This window comes from Gasterosteus aculeatus, chromosome 6 (assembly GCF_964276395.1).
Source record: "Gasterosteus aculeatus chromosome 6, fGasAcu3.hap1.1, whole genome shotgun sequence".
In the NCBI taxonomy this organism is placed as follows: Eukaryota; Metazoa; Chordata; class Actinopteri; order Perciformes; family Gasterosteidae; genus Gasterosteus; species Gasterosteus aculeatus.
The window spans coordinates 17,799,656-17,815,361 of record NC_135693.1 but is presented as its reverse complement, the minus strand read 5'-3'; the positions used below and the strand labels follow the sequence as shown (position 1 = coordinate 17,815,361).

General features: G+C 46.0%; 1 protein-coding gene across 1 annotated transcript; it reads right to left on the bottom strand.

Annotated features, from left to right (window-relative positions):
• Nucleotides 1–823: 823 nt before the first annotated feature.
• On the bottom strand, nt 824–2,972 carry LOC120820750 (uncharacterized). The gene is made up of 6 exons (XM_040178872.2): nt 2,818–2,972; nt 2,652–2,740; nt 2,444–2,552; nt 1,887–1,999; nt 1,653–1,767; nt 824–1,251 (listed from the first exon to the last, which is right to left on the bottom strand). Exons 1-6 carry the CDS (start codon nt 2,858–2,860, stop codon nt 1,073–1,075), a joined length of 648 nt encoding a protein of 215 aa, XP_040034806.2. The 5' UTR covers nt 2,861–2,972; the 3' UTR covers nt 824–1,072.
• Nucleotides 2,973–15,706: the final 12,734 nt, after the last annotated feature.

Genomic DNA, 15,706 nt, shown 5'->3' with positions numbered 1-15,706 from the left:
CCCCTCTCAGCAGTAAAATAAATAAGCCTTTTCATATATTTCATACAACGTTAAGAGAAGTTTACACCAATGAGAAGCACACAAACCCTCGGCTCCCTCGTGTGGCCCAAAGGGCTCCTGCAGCTGTAAATGTCTTCGGCCTATCAAATCAATTCTGTCAATGTTAACGTGATCTCTGCGCATACGGTCATGACCCCGAGCCAGGTCATGACCGTATGCGCAGGTCATGAACTGAGTCCCCCCGGGACTCAGTTACCTGCAAGAAACATCAGAGGGAAATAAATGGTGTTTTTGCCCGTTGCCTCCTAATAAGAGATGCTACAGTTTACCAATGGTAATCCCTCAATCCGCAGACGGTTATTTCAGTAATTGATGATTACACGGACTGTCGGCCTACACCAGAGGGTCATTTGCTCTCTGATGAGTCCTAATAGAATGATCTGGAATGTCAACAGTTACCTAATGAGATCCTGCCATCTCATTTTAACCTCGACCTCGGTGAGCCTCGTCTGGATTTATTCATAAAAATAAAACGAGCAGACACAACTGCAGACAGAGCGCTCCATGTGGTGGAGTGGTTAAGGTCCTTTTCACCGCTGCTGTGGTCCAGACATTGAGCACATAGGTATTATTATTACTATGAAAAGGCAGACGTTTGTCTGCACAGAAACGTTCCTACGTGCTTACTGTCAGCTACAGTGTGTTCATGACACCAAAGAAATGTCTTGCTTTCCTTTTTAAAAAGTATTTTTGTGTGAAATCACTTTTTGGGGGGGGGGGTTACCTTCAAGGTCAAATTGAACATTGCTTTCAGACGGCAAAGTTTGGATAAGTGAAAAATGTAACACTCTTATTTAATACAATATTTAACACCAATAATACAAAACAAGTGACAGAGGAAATGTTGTTATTTGACTTTTGGTAACAACACAGCCTTTCCCCTTGCACCCCCCCCCCCCATGACGTAAGCATGCGAGCGGTGCCGAAAAGGCTTTTATTCTCCCTCGCTGCCACTTGGAGGGGCTTCCACGCTGCCTCGGGGACCTCGTAGGTGCTTCTGTGCCTCGGCCCGTCATCCACACACGAGGCAGGCGTGCTCGGCCTCCCCCCCCACCACGCCTCGGCCCCTCAGCTCAGACGTGAGGTTTCCCACCACGCTGCTCAGCAGTGAGCTGCTGCTCTTTGTCGTCAGGCAGTCCTGGTCTTTAGGAAAATACGCCGTCTTTGCTCCGGACACTTGAATGGGTGATTCTGGAGACGGAGAGGAGGAAGGTGAGGCGGAACCTCAAGAGACGCATCGAGACGTGTGCAGTCGTAGGTACGGCACATTTAGCTAGATCTGTGACCTTGTTCCTGCTTTCATCTCACCAGTCAGCAATATGTTTCCAAACGTGCGTTCTGCAAAACTGTTTATCAGCATATAAAACGACGAGTCGTTGCGTTTCCGTTAGCGTAGAGCGAGCCATTCATATAGACTGTGGCTGTTTCCACGGCAACAAAGCAGCGCTTTTACAGTTTTAACGTCACCTTGCACGGTGCAACATCCCACTAGAGGCCGCCAGTGCTACCCTGCGGATCCATCCGGGCACCGCTCACAGGATTTCTATCATTTCCGTGATTAAGTCCACGCGTGGACGCGAGAAGCTCCTCACCTTGGCACACAGCCAGCGCGTTGCCTCCTACGTACTGGCTCTGCCATTTAAAGCCGGTCTGCTCGCTGCATTCCTCGTACGGGCGACTCCTCCGGAGGAAAGCAAAGTCGTAGCCCTGCGAACGAAGAGTCAAACCAGTTCCGCCAGGCGATTTGTTATTCGTGGGATGCGCTGGTACTGGTTCCCGCACGTTCTGGTCTCCGGGCTCCACAGCGGGGTACGGGGGGGACTCACGTGGTTGCACAGGGGTTTGCAGTAGCGCTTGCTGGCCACCGTGGCGCACGCCAATCCTCCGTTGGCGGGGACTTCGGCGCCTGGGCAACCCTGCGATTCAGCACCTCGGCATTCTAGAGGTCAGAAGGTTATACAAGGAATGAAGCATTTCAATGCCAACCTCTCGCTGGTCATCTGCAGCCTTTTGATGTTTCAGAAATCCACATTCAATTAGAGGAAGAGTGAAAGCGCCGATTTCAGGCTCACGTGAACCGCCGCAACTATTATTCACCATCTGCACAGTTTACACCTCAACATTTAGCTGTAATCCGTGATGAGAGCCTCCTTCAGTAGATGAAAACCCTTCGCCGAGTGCTTCAGTAGCTCTCAGCGCGTCGCTGTGACCAAAGGGTGAATTCACTTCAAACCGAAAACATCTATTAACAGAATATGTAGCACAAGAATAAGGAATTACAGTTTCGGGTGAAGTCTGTATCATTCTCCAATTAAGCTGATGTTAATCTGACTGTGAGCTAGTGAACAACAGGTGCGTGGGGGGGGTGGGGGGGGGGTCCTACCCGTCAGCTGGTGTTTGTGCAGCGCAGCGGTCAGACGGCGCATGGACCGCAGCAGAGCGGCTCCATCGCGTGAGCTCAAGGCGGAGAACTCGGCACACTCTGCCGCCGCCTGCAGGTCCAAATCAGACACAACACGTTTGGTGGTGATATTTGTGAACGCAAGTTAGACTTCATGTGCATGTTGCAGGTTGGACAAACAGTAGTTTACCGTGACGTCTGATGATAGACGCTCAAAGAGCTGAGGCAGCACGTTGCAGTTCTGAAAGTCAGTTTCACCTCCAGTCGAACAGGAAAACACTGCAAACACATACACACTCAGTCTGAATGTACTCTGATCAACCCATTTCAGACAGACGCATAAAGCATGAGATTACCTGCCAGTGAGCAAAGCAAAGTCAATGTTCCCCGTGGTGCCATGGTCGCTGCGCTAGAACCCGTCTGACCCAGAACCCGCGGGCGGATTTATTCCGCCTGCCCGTCGGTGCAAAGTTTCACCATTGGCCAATATTGTGATCTCCCACTGGATTGTCAACATTTCACATGGTGCCATTTCTGATGTAACATGAACTTTGGATGTGCAAAAGGTGCATTAGGTGTTTTTTTTTTGTGCAGAAGTCGTTTTTTTCCTGTTTCTACTGATTATGCCCCTTTAAACCTGCTCTGTGCAGTCGGGGGAGCTGGTAGTACACGCTAAGTGACGCGAGTAATGAGCCTGTGGACGTTTTGTCACTACTACTCCTTAGTTGTCCGCCCATCGTGGAGAAAAATGTCAGTGTGAAATCTACACCCACAAAAGCCCCTCAGACACGCCGAGTGGCTCGGTAGGCCAAGCCGCCATGGCTGTGTAAATAATTCACCGTGGACGTCGTTCATTATGGATGTCTGACGATCTGGCTGCAGATAAATCATTGAACGTGTTTGAGCTCGAGCTCATTAAGAGGCGGAGAATTGCTTCTTCATGTTTGATACGAGGAGCAAAGATTTGTGCTCCAAACGGACCCCCGTCTTCACGTCCTCTCGCAGGCTCTCGGCCGTTCTTCATTTGAGCGACCTGCAAACGTTATGGTGACGTTATCTACAAATACAGAACGGATTCAATTGGTAAAAAAAAATAAAAAATGAAACAATTATGAATTCATTATGGCTTGAATGCACAACATGTTGCCCTGCTTCAGAGGAGGAGATGACACAGTTGCCCCCCCAACCCCCGAGGACACCCCCCCCACCCCGGATCCAGGACACATACAGTGTTCTAGATCCGCTTTTAGTGTTTTCTGTTCATTTAAAGTGTTGCCTTGTATTTTAATATATATAATATTAACTAAGAAGGTTTACTGAATGTGTTATTGTTATTCCTGAATATGATAATATCCAGATTTTGTCAGCGATCCCGCCAGTTCTTTGCAGATGATAGTTACGCACAACAACAACAAACACATAGTTGTTTTATCTGTTGTTTTCTGAATAAAGTGCCATGCATAGAAATTGGGGTTTCGCCATGAATTTATTGACTTTAACATCTAATTTAGGCCCCGCCCTCTTCTGACCCGCGGCTCACCTCCTCAATGAGAATCTCTATTTGAGGCTCCTTTACTTCCACTGCTGTCAGTCGGATATTTTTAAAAAGAATTTCTCCTTTCAGGATTAAAAAGCCTACGACAGGAATTTTCTTGCATAATATGAACAAACGCCTCTTCAATGTCCAAAATCGATAAATGTTAAAGGTTTGTTTGCTTTTGCCAGAATGACGTTCAAGCTGCTGGGAATGCAACTACCCCTCTAACCTTCGGCCTGGGAGGGGGGGCGACCCACCTTACCTTCCTCCGCGGCTCTATAATCAAAGTCAATACTTCCTCCTCCACTGGACCAGAGTGTTGATCAGTTCTACCCCCGGGGGGCTTCGCCTGCTGACCCCCGTCTGCGGCATCCGACCACTAATGCGTTCGCTGTAAGAAAATCAGACTACATATTACACACGGGTGTAATTTATAGTCATTTTGGTATAAACGTCCACATCACACACTGATCGTGTGCTGCTTTACAGATTCGAATGGAAGCTGTGATTCCATCACTGTATCTCATTTTACAAAATACATCATCCACTAAAATACATCCACTCTTTACATTTGCATCAAATGTCCTTTGTCAAATCAAAAGAGATGAGAGTCTCATCAAAGTTGTATGACCAAGCCGTGACTCTCTGGAGAGGACACACACACACACGCCAAGAAGTCCTTTGTGGCATGAAAATGATGATGAAAGGCGCGCATGGTAGCGACGCGCTCTCCTCTCTCTGCCTAACCTTTCTGAAATGCTCGTGACACTCTTCCTCCCCCCCCGGGCTCCTCGTCTGCCTCCCTCGGCGCCGTTGTGCAGAATTAGCCATGCGAGGAAAACCCGCTAGTCTGTTGTCGAATGATTCACATGGATGAGCCTCGGAAAGACGAGCCCGAGAGCTAATTGGTATTCAGGGGGACCCGGCGCCACCTGTTCCAGAGACCTCGCCTCCTGGGGAAAGTTGGAGCGCAATCGCAGCTGATGAAAAGCTGATAACGTCTATTAGCCGACTTTAATTACCCCTTTGCCTGCATCGCTAAGCCGATTTATTTTTGTTAATTTGTTGATCCGGTTGCAGGATCTCACACTCGGAGAGCTTCTGTGCGATCGATTCTCAAGACTCAAATGACTTGGGAGGCATTGAACTCTGAACTAGAACCAAAAAAGCCACCTTGTATTTTGGGCTTTTCTGTCCAAGCAGAAGGAAAGCTGGAGGAGGAGGCCATGGTTGAACGCGGCAGGGGGGCTTTCTTCTCGCCTCCACTTTTACACTGATCTGCTGTTATAGTGACAGGAACATCTGCTGGTGGGACGAGAAGCTCCAGTGAAAAGTGTGACTGACGGCTCCACTTGTCCCTCATCTCCTGCTCGTTATTTTTATTCTCTCTGTTGTTTAGTGGAGGCAACTTGGTGGCAGTGTCAGCTGGAGTGCAGAGGGGGGCGACTGAACCTTCTAAGTGGGAGAGGAAGCTTCTTAACTCGGTCTGCGAGGAGTTCACGCTGACACCTACGGGAATGAAGTGGAACCTCCACGCAGCGCAGCAGCAGCCCCCCTCCACACGGAGGAAACTACTCATTTATTTTCATTTATCTTTATTAGATGCAGGCGTACAGAGTTCTTGTTTACCTTCCTCTGCACCGGCTGTCCTGTGAGTCTCCCTCACGTCTCGTCGGCTCGCTTTGTTTGCCAGGAAACCCGTTTGCCTTTGTGAGATGCATGTAGTGGTAAAAACATTCTGTAAAGAATTGTCTTGTGCTAAAAGCCAGATCTCAGTGGTTGACCCTGAGATGGAGAGATAGAAAGATCTAGGATTTGCAGCTGTGGTTTGGGGAAGGGGGTCATCTTGCTCTCACAGACCTTCGATCAGAGGAGCATTGGGTGTCGAGGACTCGAGTGCGACTTGAGTCGCGCACACAGTGACTTCAGACTGGACTTGAGACTCGTCCTCGAAAGACTTCAGACTCGACTCGAGCTTTGGGACTCGTGAACAATGTTTAATTTTAGCCAATTTTATCAGGCATCTGAAAACTCACCCTGATAGGTGAGTAAACATGTTTAGCTAAGCAAGCATTGACCATGTACCGTTAGCTTGCTTCTCGCTTTAGCTACGACCCAACGTTACGGGAACACATTTTTAGGCTCTGCAAGAGAAAAACAAAGTCATTGCTTATACACTTTGCAATATTTTCTTGATACCCAGAGTACCATTTTTTCAGTTGATAACCTTGTATCAGATGGGCTTTGTTGGACATATAATTGTAAGCTAATATACGTGTGGCAACACTTATTATAACCACAAGAGACTTGACTTGGACTCTAGCTCAGAGACTTGTGAGCATCTCTGGTGTTACCCTCAGCTCCACCTGAGTTCTTATCTCAATTTGTGGCTTCTCGTAACTGGCGCTAAGACCTGTCTTCAAGTGTATAAAAACTCAGCGTTTTTACTGCTCGGCGACGCCATTCCACAGAACGCTGAGATACGGGCTGGTGTGTTTGACCTCCTGCTTGCAAGCAATAGTTAGAGACAGATATCCGTGGAGAATTGCTCATGTAATCTTCTTCTCTTCTAAATAAATGTTAACTTTTTGACTTCAACGTGCTGGATCCTTCTCATCAACCGACTCGGGGGGATCGGAGATCCTGACACCTTCCTGCGTGTTCCTGTTCGCCAGCCACTCGCTGAACGGGCCTCCCTGCGCGTTGCTTCCTGCTCCTTCGTGTACCTTCCTGTTTTCTTCACTGTCATCTGACGACCGGCTCATGCGTACCAGTGGATCTTCATTCTGTTCCGGACCGGTTCGCTGCTAATCTGGTCCGTTCGGCTGTGATGATCTGCGATCGTGGCCATAATGAAAAAACTGAACTGTCCAACTGAAGAAAATTCAGTGCATGTGTTCACATCCATAGATCATTGTGAGTTGTGACCGGCCTCCTGCCCTGACAGTCGTCCTGAGAGCATTTGTGTGTTGGGGATCCGCTCTGTCGCTTCATGACCGGGGGACATTCAGAAAGAGCAAAGGTTCATTGTTCATCTCTTAAAAGGGTTGGCAGGGCTGCCACAGACTGACAGGAGGCCAGTGACCCGGCGCCACCGTCTTTTCTCTCTTTCAAGCGCAAAACACCAGCGTGAAAGCTTTTTAAACTCTGGAAGACTAGGCTTGGTTAGAGATCGATGCAGTGCTTTCTGCAACATTTATTGGCTTGTTCGTTTTGAAAATGTTCTTGACTCTTCTACTTGTGCGCGTTGGGGATTGTCTTTGTGTGAGACAAGGACAACATTTTAGATCAAGGGAACTCTGGTGGAGTAAATCGCTTCATATATCAACTCAATATCTTATTTAAGACTCGCAGGAGGATTCCTAAAAATATCAGAAGAAGAATAATATTAAACCAAAAACAGTCATAATTTATTCATAAAGACACAATCCTATGTAGGCTACTATAGACAACTGGGGATATGATCGTAATTCATTTTTACAAATACCATGTATACATAAAAATGTTACTTTGTAAAAAACACACACAGCTAAAGCAGAGAGACCAATTTGATGAATAACCATTTTGGCTTTAAATTGTCTAACATTCATGTATAATGAATAATCTTGGTTCTTCTGTTTTAAACTGAATTACAACGAGGACGTCAAGTCCTGGGAAAGATGTTCTTCTGCTCTTTGTTGACTGAATTTCCCCTGAGTTCTTGCAGAAGTTTGACAATGGCAGACGATCAATTACCCCAACACTTCAGGTGAGCCAAACAGAGAGAGGACCGACAGCTAAAGCACGGCATCCACACAGATGTAAGAAAGTAAAGACACAAAGAAGAGGAGACGCTGAGGATCCAGATCCAAACGTCCAGGGTTGAAAGAGGAGAAGATGGTCCACCACAGAGAAGTCCGACTCAGCAGAGAGAACAATTACACTCTGGGAGCGACTGAGAGAAAAAAACGGACACTCAAGTGCTTGTGGGACTAAAAAGAAGAAAAAGAGGGTTAGAGATGCAGTAGTTAATTTAGTGTGCAGAATTCTCCCTATGAGAACAAACATCAACTTGTACCAGGCTTTAGTAGAGTAACTAAAAGATCATTTAGTATAATGAGAGCATGGGCTGGGATATAAGGTTTGAAGAAACATGCCCAGTTGCAGTTTATCTAAGTCATCAGAAGCGCCTTGAGTACTGGTCTGGCAGGGATTGGGAGCCTATGAAGTTAAGGTAAAGCTGGTGTAATATGAATACAATTTATGTAGTTTTAGTTCAGATTATTTCTGCAGCTCGTCAAACCATTTAAATACGCGTGGTGGAAAACAAACCCTGCAATAATCAAGTTCTAACGGGTGTTGATCTTAGGGTTCCGGAATGACCGCAGCTCTCCCATCTGGTGACCCTCCTGCCGCCGATTGCTCTTACTGCGTGTTTTTAAAACATGGAGACAAACACAACTGATTCATTTCTTGCAGCGGATGCCAATTGCCTCCCCCCGGCACCGTTCTCTGCAGCCGAGCCAAAACCACGCCCGCCCCCACACAAGCGTAGCCAATAAAAAGAGGTCAATTTTTGTGTGTGTGCATCAACCACGGACAGAAACACACGCCTCTTAATATGTCAGGGTGAAAAAAAAGTTTCTCTGGTGTTCATATCAGTATGCGTCTTCATCATAGCAGTGGAAATTAATCCTATATAATTTGACCAAGAGGTGAAATGGGGAGAGAAAAGTAGAGGGCCAAGAATAAAGCCCTGTGGTGCTCCACGTTAACTGTTGGAAGCAGTTTTTTTCAGTGCAGCCTCATCCAATATGTCGCGAATAAAAATGTACATTAAATTAGAAGGTATTTGGAGTGTCTTTTAAGGCTGTGTTGTTTGTTGTTTGTTCCCAGGGTTGTTACATAATTGTGACTTGTTCATCGACCGTGAGTTTTCTTCGTAAATGAATAAACTGCAGACGTTTCACGGTAGTGACACTTCAAAACGCCTGAAATGACGCACGGAACGTCCTTAAAAAGTCCTATTATTTATGGTTCAGATAATTAAAACTTTAACAAGGCAAAATCCATAAAAGTCACGTTGTGTAAACCTTAAAACAAGCGAAAAGACACCCGCCAAACCTTTGCTTCTTCTGATGCTGCTAATGGGCCCAACGATAAAAGGCTTTTCAGATTAGTGCTGCAAAAGCAGCTTTAGGATTCTCCCTGGCTCCAGCTTTAGAAGCCTCCCTCGTTTAAAAAACATTAAATCATTCCAGAAGGAAAAGTGCGAAGAAACTTTAAAAAGTTGAATTCTATTGTGATGTGTGTGCTGTAAAATGTATTTTCATGCATGCATTTGTTTGTGTGTGTAGATTTGCATATAAGACGACGTGCACGTCTGTCTGTGTCTGAGATATTGGTTTAATTTTAGGCTTTATGTGACTGTAAATGAATGCTATTGAATAAAGCGGCTGGAGCTCATAAAAGTGTCGTCGCTGAGAAAGCGCCGCTAGTTACGTTCCTTCCCACATCCGAAGAAGAGCGAGCTGATGGGCCGCGACAGAGATAAAGAGACTGCTTCCAATCCGCCATCAAAGTCTCATTCACACCGACGTTTTCTGTTTGTTTTTTTGCAGCGTGACGCCTAAATCTGGAAGATTAGAAACATGAACACAAAATATTTTCAAAACGAAGCGGAGGGCCACCCAGTCAGTCACACTAATCCACATTTTGTTATTTTCACACTACTGGGAAGAAAAAAAAAAATATATAAAACAGGATTTATTCAAAAAACACTGTTATGCTGCAATATACCATTTTTGGGGGACTTTGCTCCCTGACATTCAAACACAGGTGATTAAAGACAGAACAGTAAGTCCTCTCAGGGCTTATAATAAATTAAAGTGTCCATAGTTTATTCATAAAGCCTAAATTACGGGAAGTAAATGTTCTCATTGTCTTGAACAGTCATAAATATTCATGAGAGATTCAAGAGAAGTTGCCAATAGGCCAGGAGACGTATGAAAACGAGGAGAGCAGTGTGGGCTGAGGTCAGCGCTCCCACGAGATGACATTAACATTAAATAACATGGTTGTGTTTCCTGTGCACTGTTGTGTATCCAGCACACACCTTCCAGGACAAAGATGTGAATGCTTTTATTTTTACAAAATGCTTCACAGCTAAAAGGAGCAATATGTGTTCAAGCTACAGATTCGATCAACACATTGTGAGAAGCTGCTCAGCATTCTAAACACAGCTATAATTTATGAAACCAGCCCGATAGGATTATATCCAAACACAGCGAGAATGGCTGAAGGGCTGGTTGGAATACTTTCAAATGAGGTATGAGTAACTTCTTTTATGCCTCTGAACTAAATCAGAATAATTGTTGGTTTGCTCCGTGAAGGGTAAACGTGGTAAAAGACGAAGAAGGAGAATTTGTCCCGAAAGCCCCAAGTCGTCTCTAAAGAGTCATTGTCAGGGTCGTCGGCTGGGAATCAGGATGCAGACTCGCCACTCAAACGGGATCTCGATCGCTGCTGAGCACTGCAGCGACAAACGGCAGAGATGAAGGAAGTGCCCACGAGGAGACAAGGACACACCTGGTGTAAATACACCGGTGGGGGGGGTCTGCTGGTGATTGGACACAGCCGGAATCAATCAGGGACACGGTAAGACAATGACGCTCACGGGGAAAGACTCAGAAAACCACAAAATAAAACATGGACCCACAAGGTGACGCATATGAGCGTTAAAGTCAAATATAGGTGGGTTTCCTTCCGGTTTAAAGTCCACTCAAATCTTTAATGTGATCTTTTAAGTTTAACATAAATGGAGGAAGTTAACGGCTCGTGTTAGTATCCCCCTCTGTTAATTAACCTTCTCCGTCAGGGTTTAAACCAGAAGAAAAGGAAGATTAACGAACTCCAAAAGTAAAACCACCCCAAGTCATAGTTAGAACGTGAAAGCAACCTGACAAAGGTGGACGGGTCCAACAAACACAGGACTTCAGTCCAGAAGTGTAAGGGGTTTTGACGCTACCAGTGTCTCTTGGCAGCAGCATCAGCGTGAGTCAGCGCCCCAGAAGGGCGACGCTGACGCAGACGTCTGGTCTCCACGTTGAATGTGCACCAAACGCAACAAAAAAAAATAAAGAAAAAGAAAAAGCGGCTGACCTGCTCGTCGTCTGTTGTTTGCCTCAAAAGGTGAGCGGTGTGGGCGTGCGTGGTGGACGCGTGCGTTCAACACCGCAGCAGCCGAGCAGATGCTCCAGCAAACACATCACAGATAGATGCTCCATTATTATTTATAAATGTCACTGTTGTTGCCGCTTTTCAGTGTGAGAAAAACAGACAGCGGGTGAGTCTGCAGGACGGGCTGCAAATGCCACAGACTCACCCGCTGTCTGTTTATTCTCTTTGCATTGTTTTGAGGGTCCCAGCACACGGATCGATACTTTTCCAATCCAATTCAAAAAGACAGTGAGAGTAACTACGAGCCTCTCGTTCCTCTTCAGGTGCTGTGGAGGAATCTCCAAGCCAACAGGAAGCGGAATGAACCGAGCAGCTCAAACCGGGTGGATCAATCAATGAAAACGTTCATCCTCATGGAAAAGTTATAAATAAACTATGACCAAAGGCAAATGATGTCATTAAACCTTCCCTCCGTAGAGCAGATTTAAAGGGCTCGACTGTCGCCCTTTAATGTTTGTTTTTCATTCTCTTTACCAATCACTGCACATTGTGCACACGACGTGCAGCGATGCGTTTGCATGCTAATAGCAGCGTTGTGCCGGTTAGTTAGTTTCACCTCTGCAGGCTAGACGTGTCAGACGAGCCAACGAGCAGCATGTGAGCTCGAGTGCGGACGGCTGCACCACCCGAAGCTTTGTGAGTAATTGATTGGTTGGTTGTCTGCAGGGAGCAGCAGCTGGCGTCGAGTTCAAAGTGCAGATTCTGTTGCCGATGAACGTGACCTTCAAATATATAAATATATATATATTTGTTCTAGCCATGGAGCGGTCTGGGGAAATGATATAGACTCAATGTATCACCATTAAAAATCAACAAATGACTCATGCATGTTCTCCATAACATCTTTTAAAATATTAAATCCCTCCTATTGTGAATAAAGGACTAATTGTCACAATTCTAAAAAATATATTTTTAAAGTTTTGTGTTATTTTAGATGATCCTCGGGGTTCCTGAAGAACGCCCCTTTTTTTAGGTCTCCGTGCATGAGCTGGAAGCCTTTTATCCCAAATGGATGTCTCCTTAAACCGTCCAAAACGAAGGGAACATCTCAAAGGTTTTTACAGTTAAATTATGGAGCGAGATTAACTGCTTCCCTCTTTTTGAAAGGTATGGTTCCCTTCGGAGCGGTTTGTTCAAAAACAATTTAGTTCTGCCACTCACAGAAGAACCCCAACACCGTGGCAGGTTCAGGTGCGACACAATCATCTTCATATTCCCTCGTTCAACATTACTGGAATTTTAAGGTATTATTACAGCTACTGGATGAAAATGAAATGAAAATCATCAACGTCATTAAAATTGAGTCTGAGTAATAGAGTGTCAAGCGAATATTAAGATTAAATCAGCTCACAAACACTTACAACATTTGTTAATTTACCTTATGACTGGCAAAAAGCAACAGGTAAAATATGAAATATTAAAAGAAGCACATGCAGGTTGTAAGGATGTCATTTATATTACCTGTTGTGACTAGTAAATAACAATTTTTTACCTTCTACCTACACTCTGAAAGGAACGGAGGAATTTCTATTTAACTGGAAAGAAATAGTCCCGTCGGTGAATCGCGCTGCCGATCCAGTGGATGGTCTGCGATCCGCCCACAGCTGGAACGTCTGTCAGACAGATGTGCGGATGACCAGATGTCCTCACACATCCGCTGGCCCTGAGGCCCCGCAGGCAGAGAGGGAAGCTGGAGGCTCTCCACATCAGTCTCCTGCAGAACACCAACACACCATCCACCAATCCACGTGCACAGAGTGGAATGTGATACTACAATCCAATATCATCCAACACTTGACCAGCAACATCCCATAATGGCAGTGCAGCCCTGATTTCTTTTTGAGAATTGACAGATGTGAAATCCACTTGTGCAATTGGATGTTTGTCTCGATGTTGAGTGCCGCCGCCCTTCTGCTCAAACAGGCAAACTCTGCCTGTTTTGACCTTTGCTCAGTCGGCCTCAGTCTCCTTTACAGCTTCCGAACGCCGCTTCTTCTTATCCGCCGAGTCATTTTCCTTTCAGTGATTTTGTAATCAGCGCCTCATCACGACTGTCTGCAGCCCGCTTTTTAATAGGTTTCCCCGTGGCTAATACCAGCTCCTCGCCTCTGAGCGCCATTAGCCTCTGTAATGAAAGCGTGACCCCTGTCCGCGGGCGGCCGTCCCTCTCGGCTCGCCCAAACCTCCAGACGTCACAACGGCAAGGTGATGGGAAATGTCACTTCTCATCCTTATTCAATCTGGTATTAGCTGTTACGGCTCGTCGGACCGCCTCACAGGGCAGAATGCCGGGAGGCCGCTTTGCCGCTTTGCTGCTTGTGATATTTTCTGCAGTTTCTCCTTTTTTTCACATCGTGGGATCACAGCATCGGCTCGACACAACCCGCGGGGGTCTGCAGATGTTGATCTTGACAGTCGTTGCTCCGCTGTTGCCAAGGCTGTGGGATTAGGAAGCCGAATTGTCTTTTGCAGACAAGCGTCAGTGCGTTAAGACAACTGAGCAGTGTCTGCCTGTCTTTACAATGAAGTACGATAAACACATCTGCATGTACATTTTTCACGATGAAAGTGAGATTAAGGAAAAGTTCAGTAATCCTGTAACTTTTTTCGTCAATGAGTGAAATGTAAAGAAGGTCTGTGGTCCAGGCAGGACGAGGTGAGACCGTTTTGATTCAAGACTGTGAGGCTGTGATTAATCACTGGACTCGAATCAAACTTGTTGAAGTTTAAAAAATAAATTAGTTGAAAAAATAGTTCTATCAATAATGTCCCTTTCCAAAACCCACTTGCTTTAAAACTGCTATTTCTAACTGCCAATTCACAGCCGCTCCAAGACCTGCTGCAGTCTCCAGTCTGCACCAAAGCCTACTTTTCAATTACAGCCAGCATGATGTTATTCCCCTCCTACGGTGGAGTTTAATCAAAGACAAAGTCTGTACTAATAGTCTCAGATCGCGGCCTGACATCCGCACACTTCTGCCGTTGAGACCGGTCAGGTTTCATCGTAGAAACAAACGGCGGGATCATATCCTGCCCCATCGTTTCGGAGGAGGAAACAGAACTTGTTTCATTACCAGGGACGAGTCAAAGTGGAGTGAAAGACGGTCGATGGGAAACATTTGGATAGCTGTTTCATTGTGGAGGACTACGACCAGATTACAGGAATACTATGTGCATGTAAAGATACTTAATGATCATTATAAATATATCAAACATGCACATGGTTGAGCTTTCAAGATGTAAATCCAGTGCAGGCTCTCGTCCCCCGAAGCTTGTCCTCCCAGATGTATCCGTGCTTCCTTGTACCTTTTTTTGGAGCTGTAATCGCGAGGACTTAAATAATTGATGACAAACTATTCTTCCAAGTGCTGCTCTGGAGCCGCAGTCGCAACCACACGACTCTGTTACAAACGTGTCCAAACCGCCATTCAAAGGAACAACGGTTGTTCTAACAAATGCTACGATTTTAGTCAAACACACTCCTGGGGACTCCATGTGGGAAAGTTAGGGCTAATCCTTCACTTTTTCCAGAGTGGATTTTCCCCCATTGCTCTGCAGCCGCAAAAAAATACGGCTCTTTGCACAAAAGGCTCTGACTGAAAGGCCCCCTGACACAAGGACAGATTTTTATAATCTTTATAATCCATTTGTTTTTCTCTTACCCAAGCGTATTTTCTGAGGTTGACAAAATGTGCACTATACAAAGAGTAAGTAAGTAAGACTAATAGTAGAGGACTAAAAAGCACCTGCAGAACATATGGACACCAACTAAAGGTATGTTTAGAACATAAAGCAGTAAGGTAGATGTATTTTCCAGTGCTGGGGTTCCTCTGCAGTGGAGCATCGGGTCCTCCAAGGTTTTGGCTCCTGTTGGTTTCTGATCCACGTCCTTCTTTGACCCAGGATTTCATCAGGGAATCTCTCCATGAGACATACGTGGATGGATCTGCATTAGAGTGAGTTGAAAGTCCAGAAACCAGATGAGCAGAGCACCTGAATTAGAAAAGGGAGAGACCGTTTAGGGCGGGTGCACTGCTGAATCAATTTGACATCCCGATATATTCTGCATATTTCTCTCTGTGATTGCTTTTCTTTTGAAATGCATGTCTTTTTGGTTGAGCACCACTGCACGGTGGACATACAATTCTTTCCCTCTAGCCCCAGTTGTCCTCCTCTGCCGCCGCCTTCCATCTTTTGCACTTTCTCTCCCTCCCAGCCGCCCAGCCTCCCTCCTCCGTGGGTGCCGATACAGTGCACTAATCACCAGCTCAATAAATCAATGGACCAGCCAATAACCATTACTTCACATTAGAGCTGCTCGCTCCAGCGAGGGGAAAGCGGCTGACACCTTCATAAAGGCGCCTTTCATTAGCGGCTATCGACCTGGGCGAGCCAGCGCAGAACCTGCAGGACAACACACACAGCGGGGACGGGGGGGCGCAGGAACAGCCGGTGGGAGGAGTGGAAAAAGGGAATCAAGAGACAGGCTG

Excerpts from the sequence above, each read along its gene's own strand:
- LOC120820750 (XM_040178872.2), bottom strand. The coding sequence starts at position 2,860 with ATGGCACCACGGGGAACATTGACTTTGCTTTGCTCACTGGCAG. Across the intron at positions 1,768-1,886 it reads GCAAACCCCTGTGCAACCAC|GGCTACGACTTTGCTTTCCT; the intron begins GTGAGTCCCCCC and ends CTTCGTTCGCAG. Across the intron at positions 1,252-1,652 it reads CGCGCTGGCTGTGTGCCAAG|AATCACCCATTCAAGTGTCC; the intron begins GTGAGGAGCTTC and ends CTCCGTCTCCAG.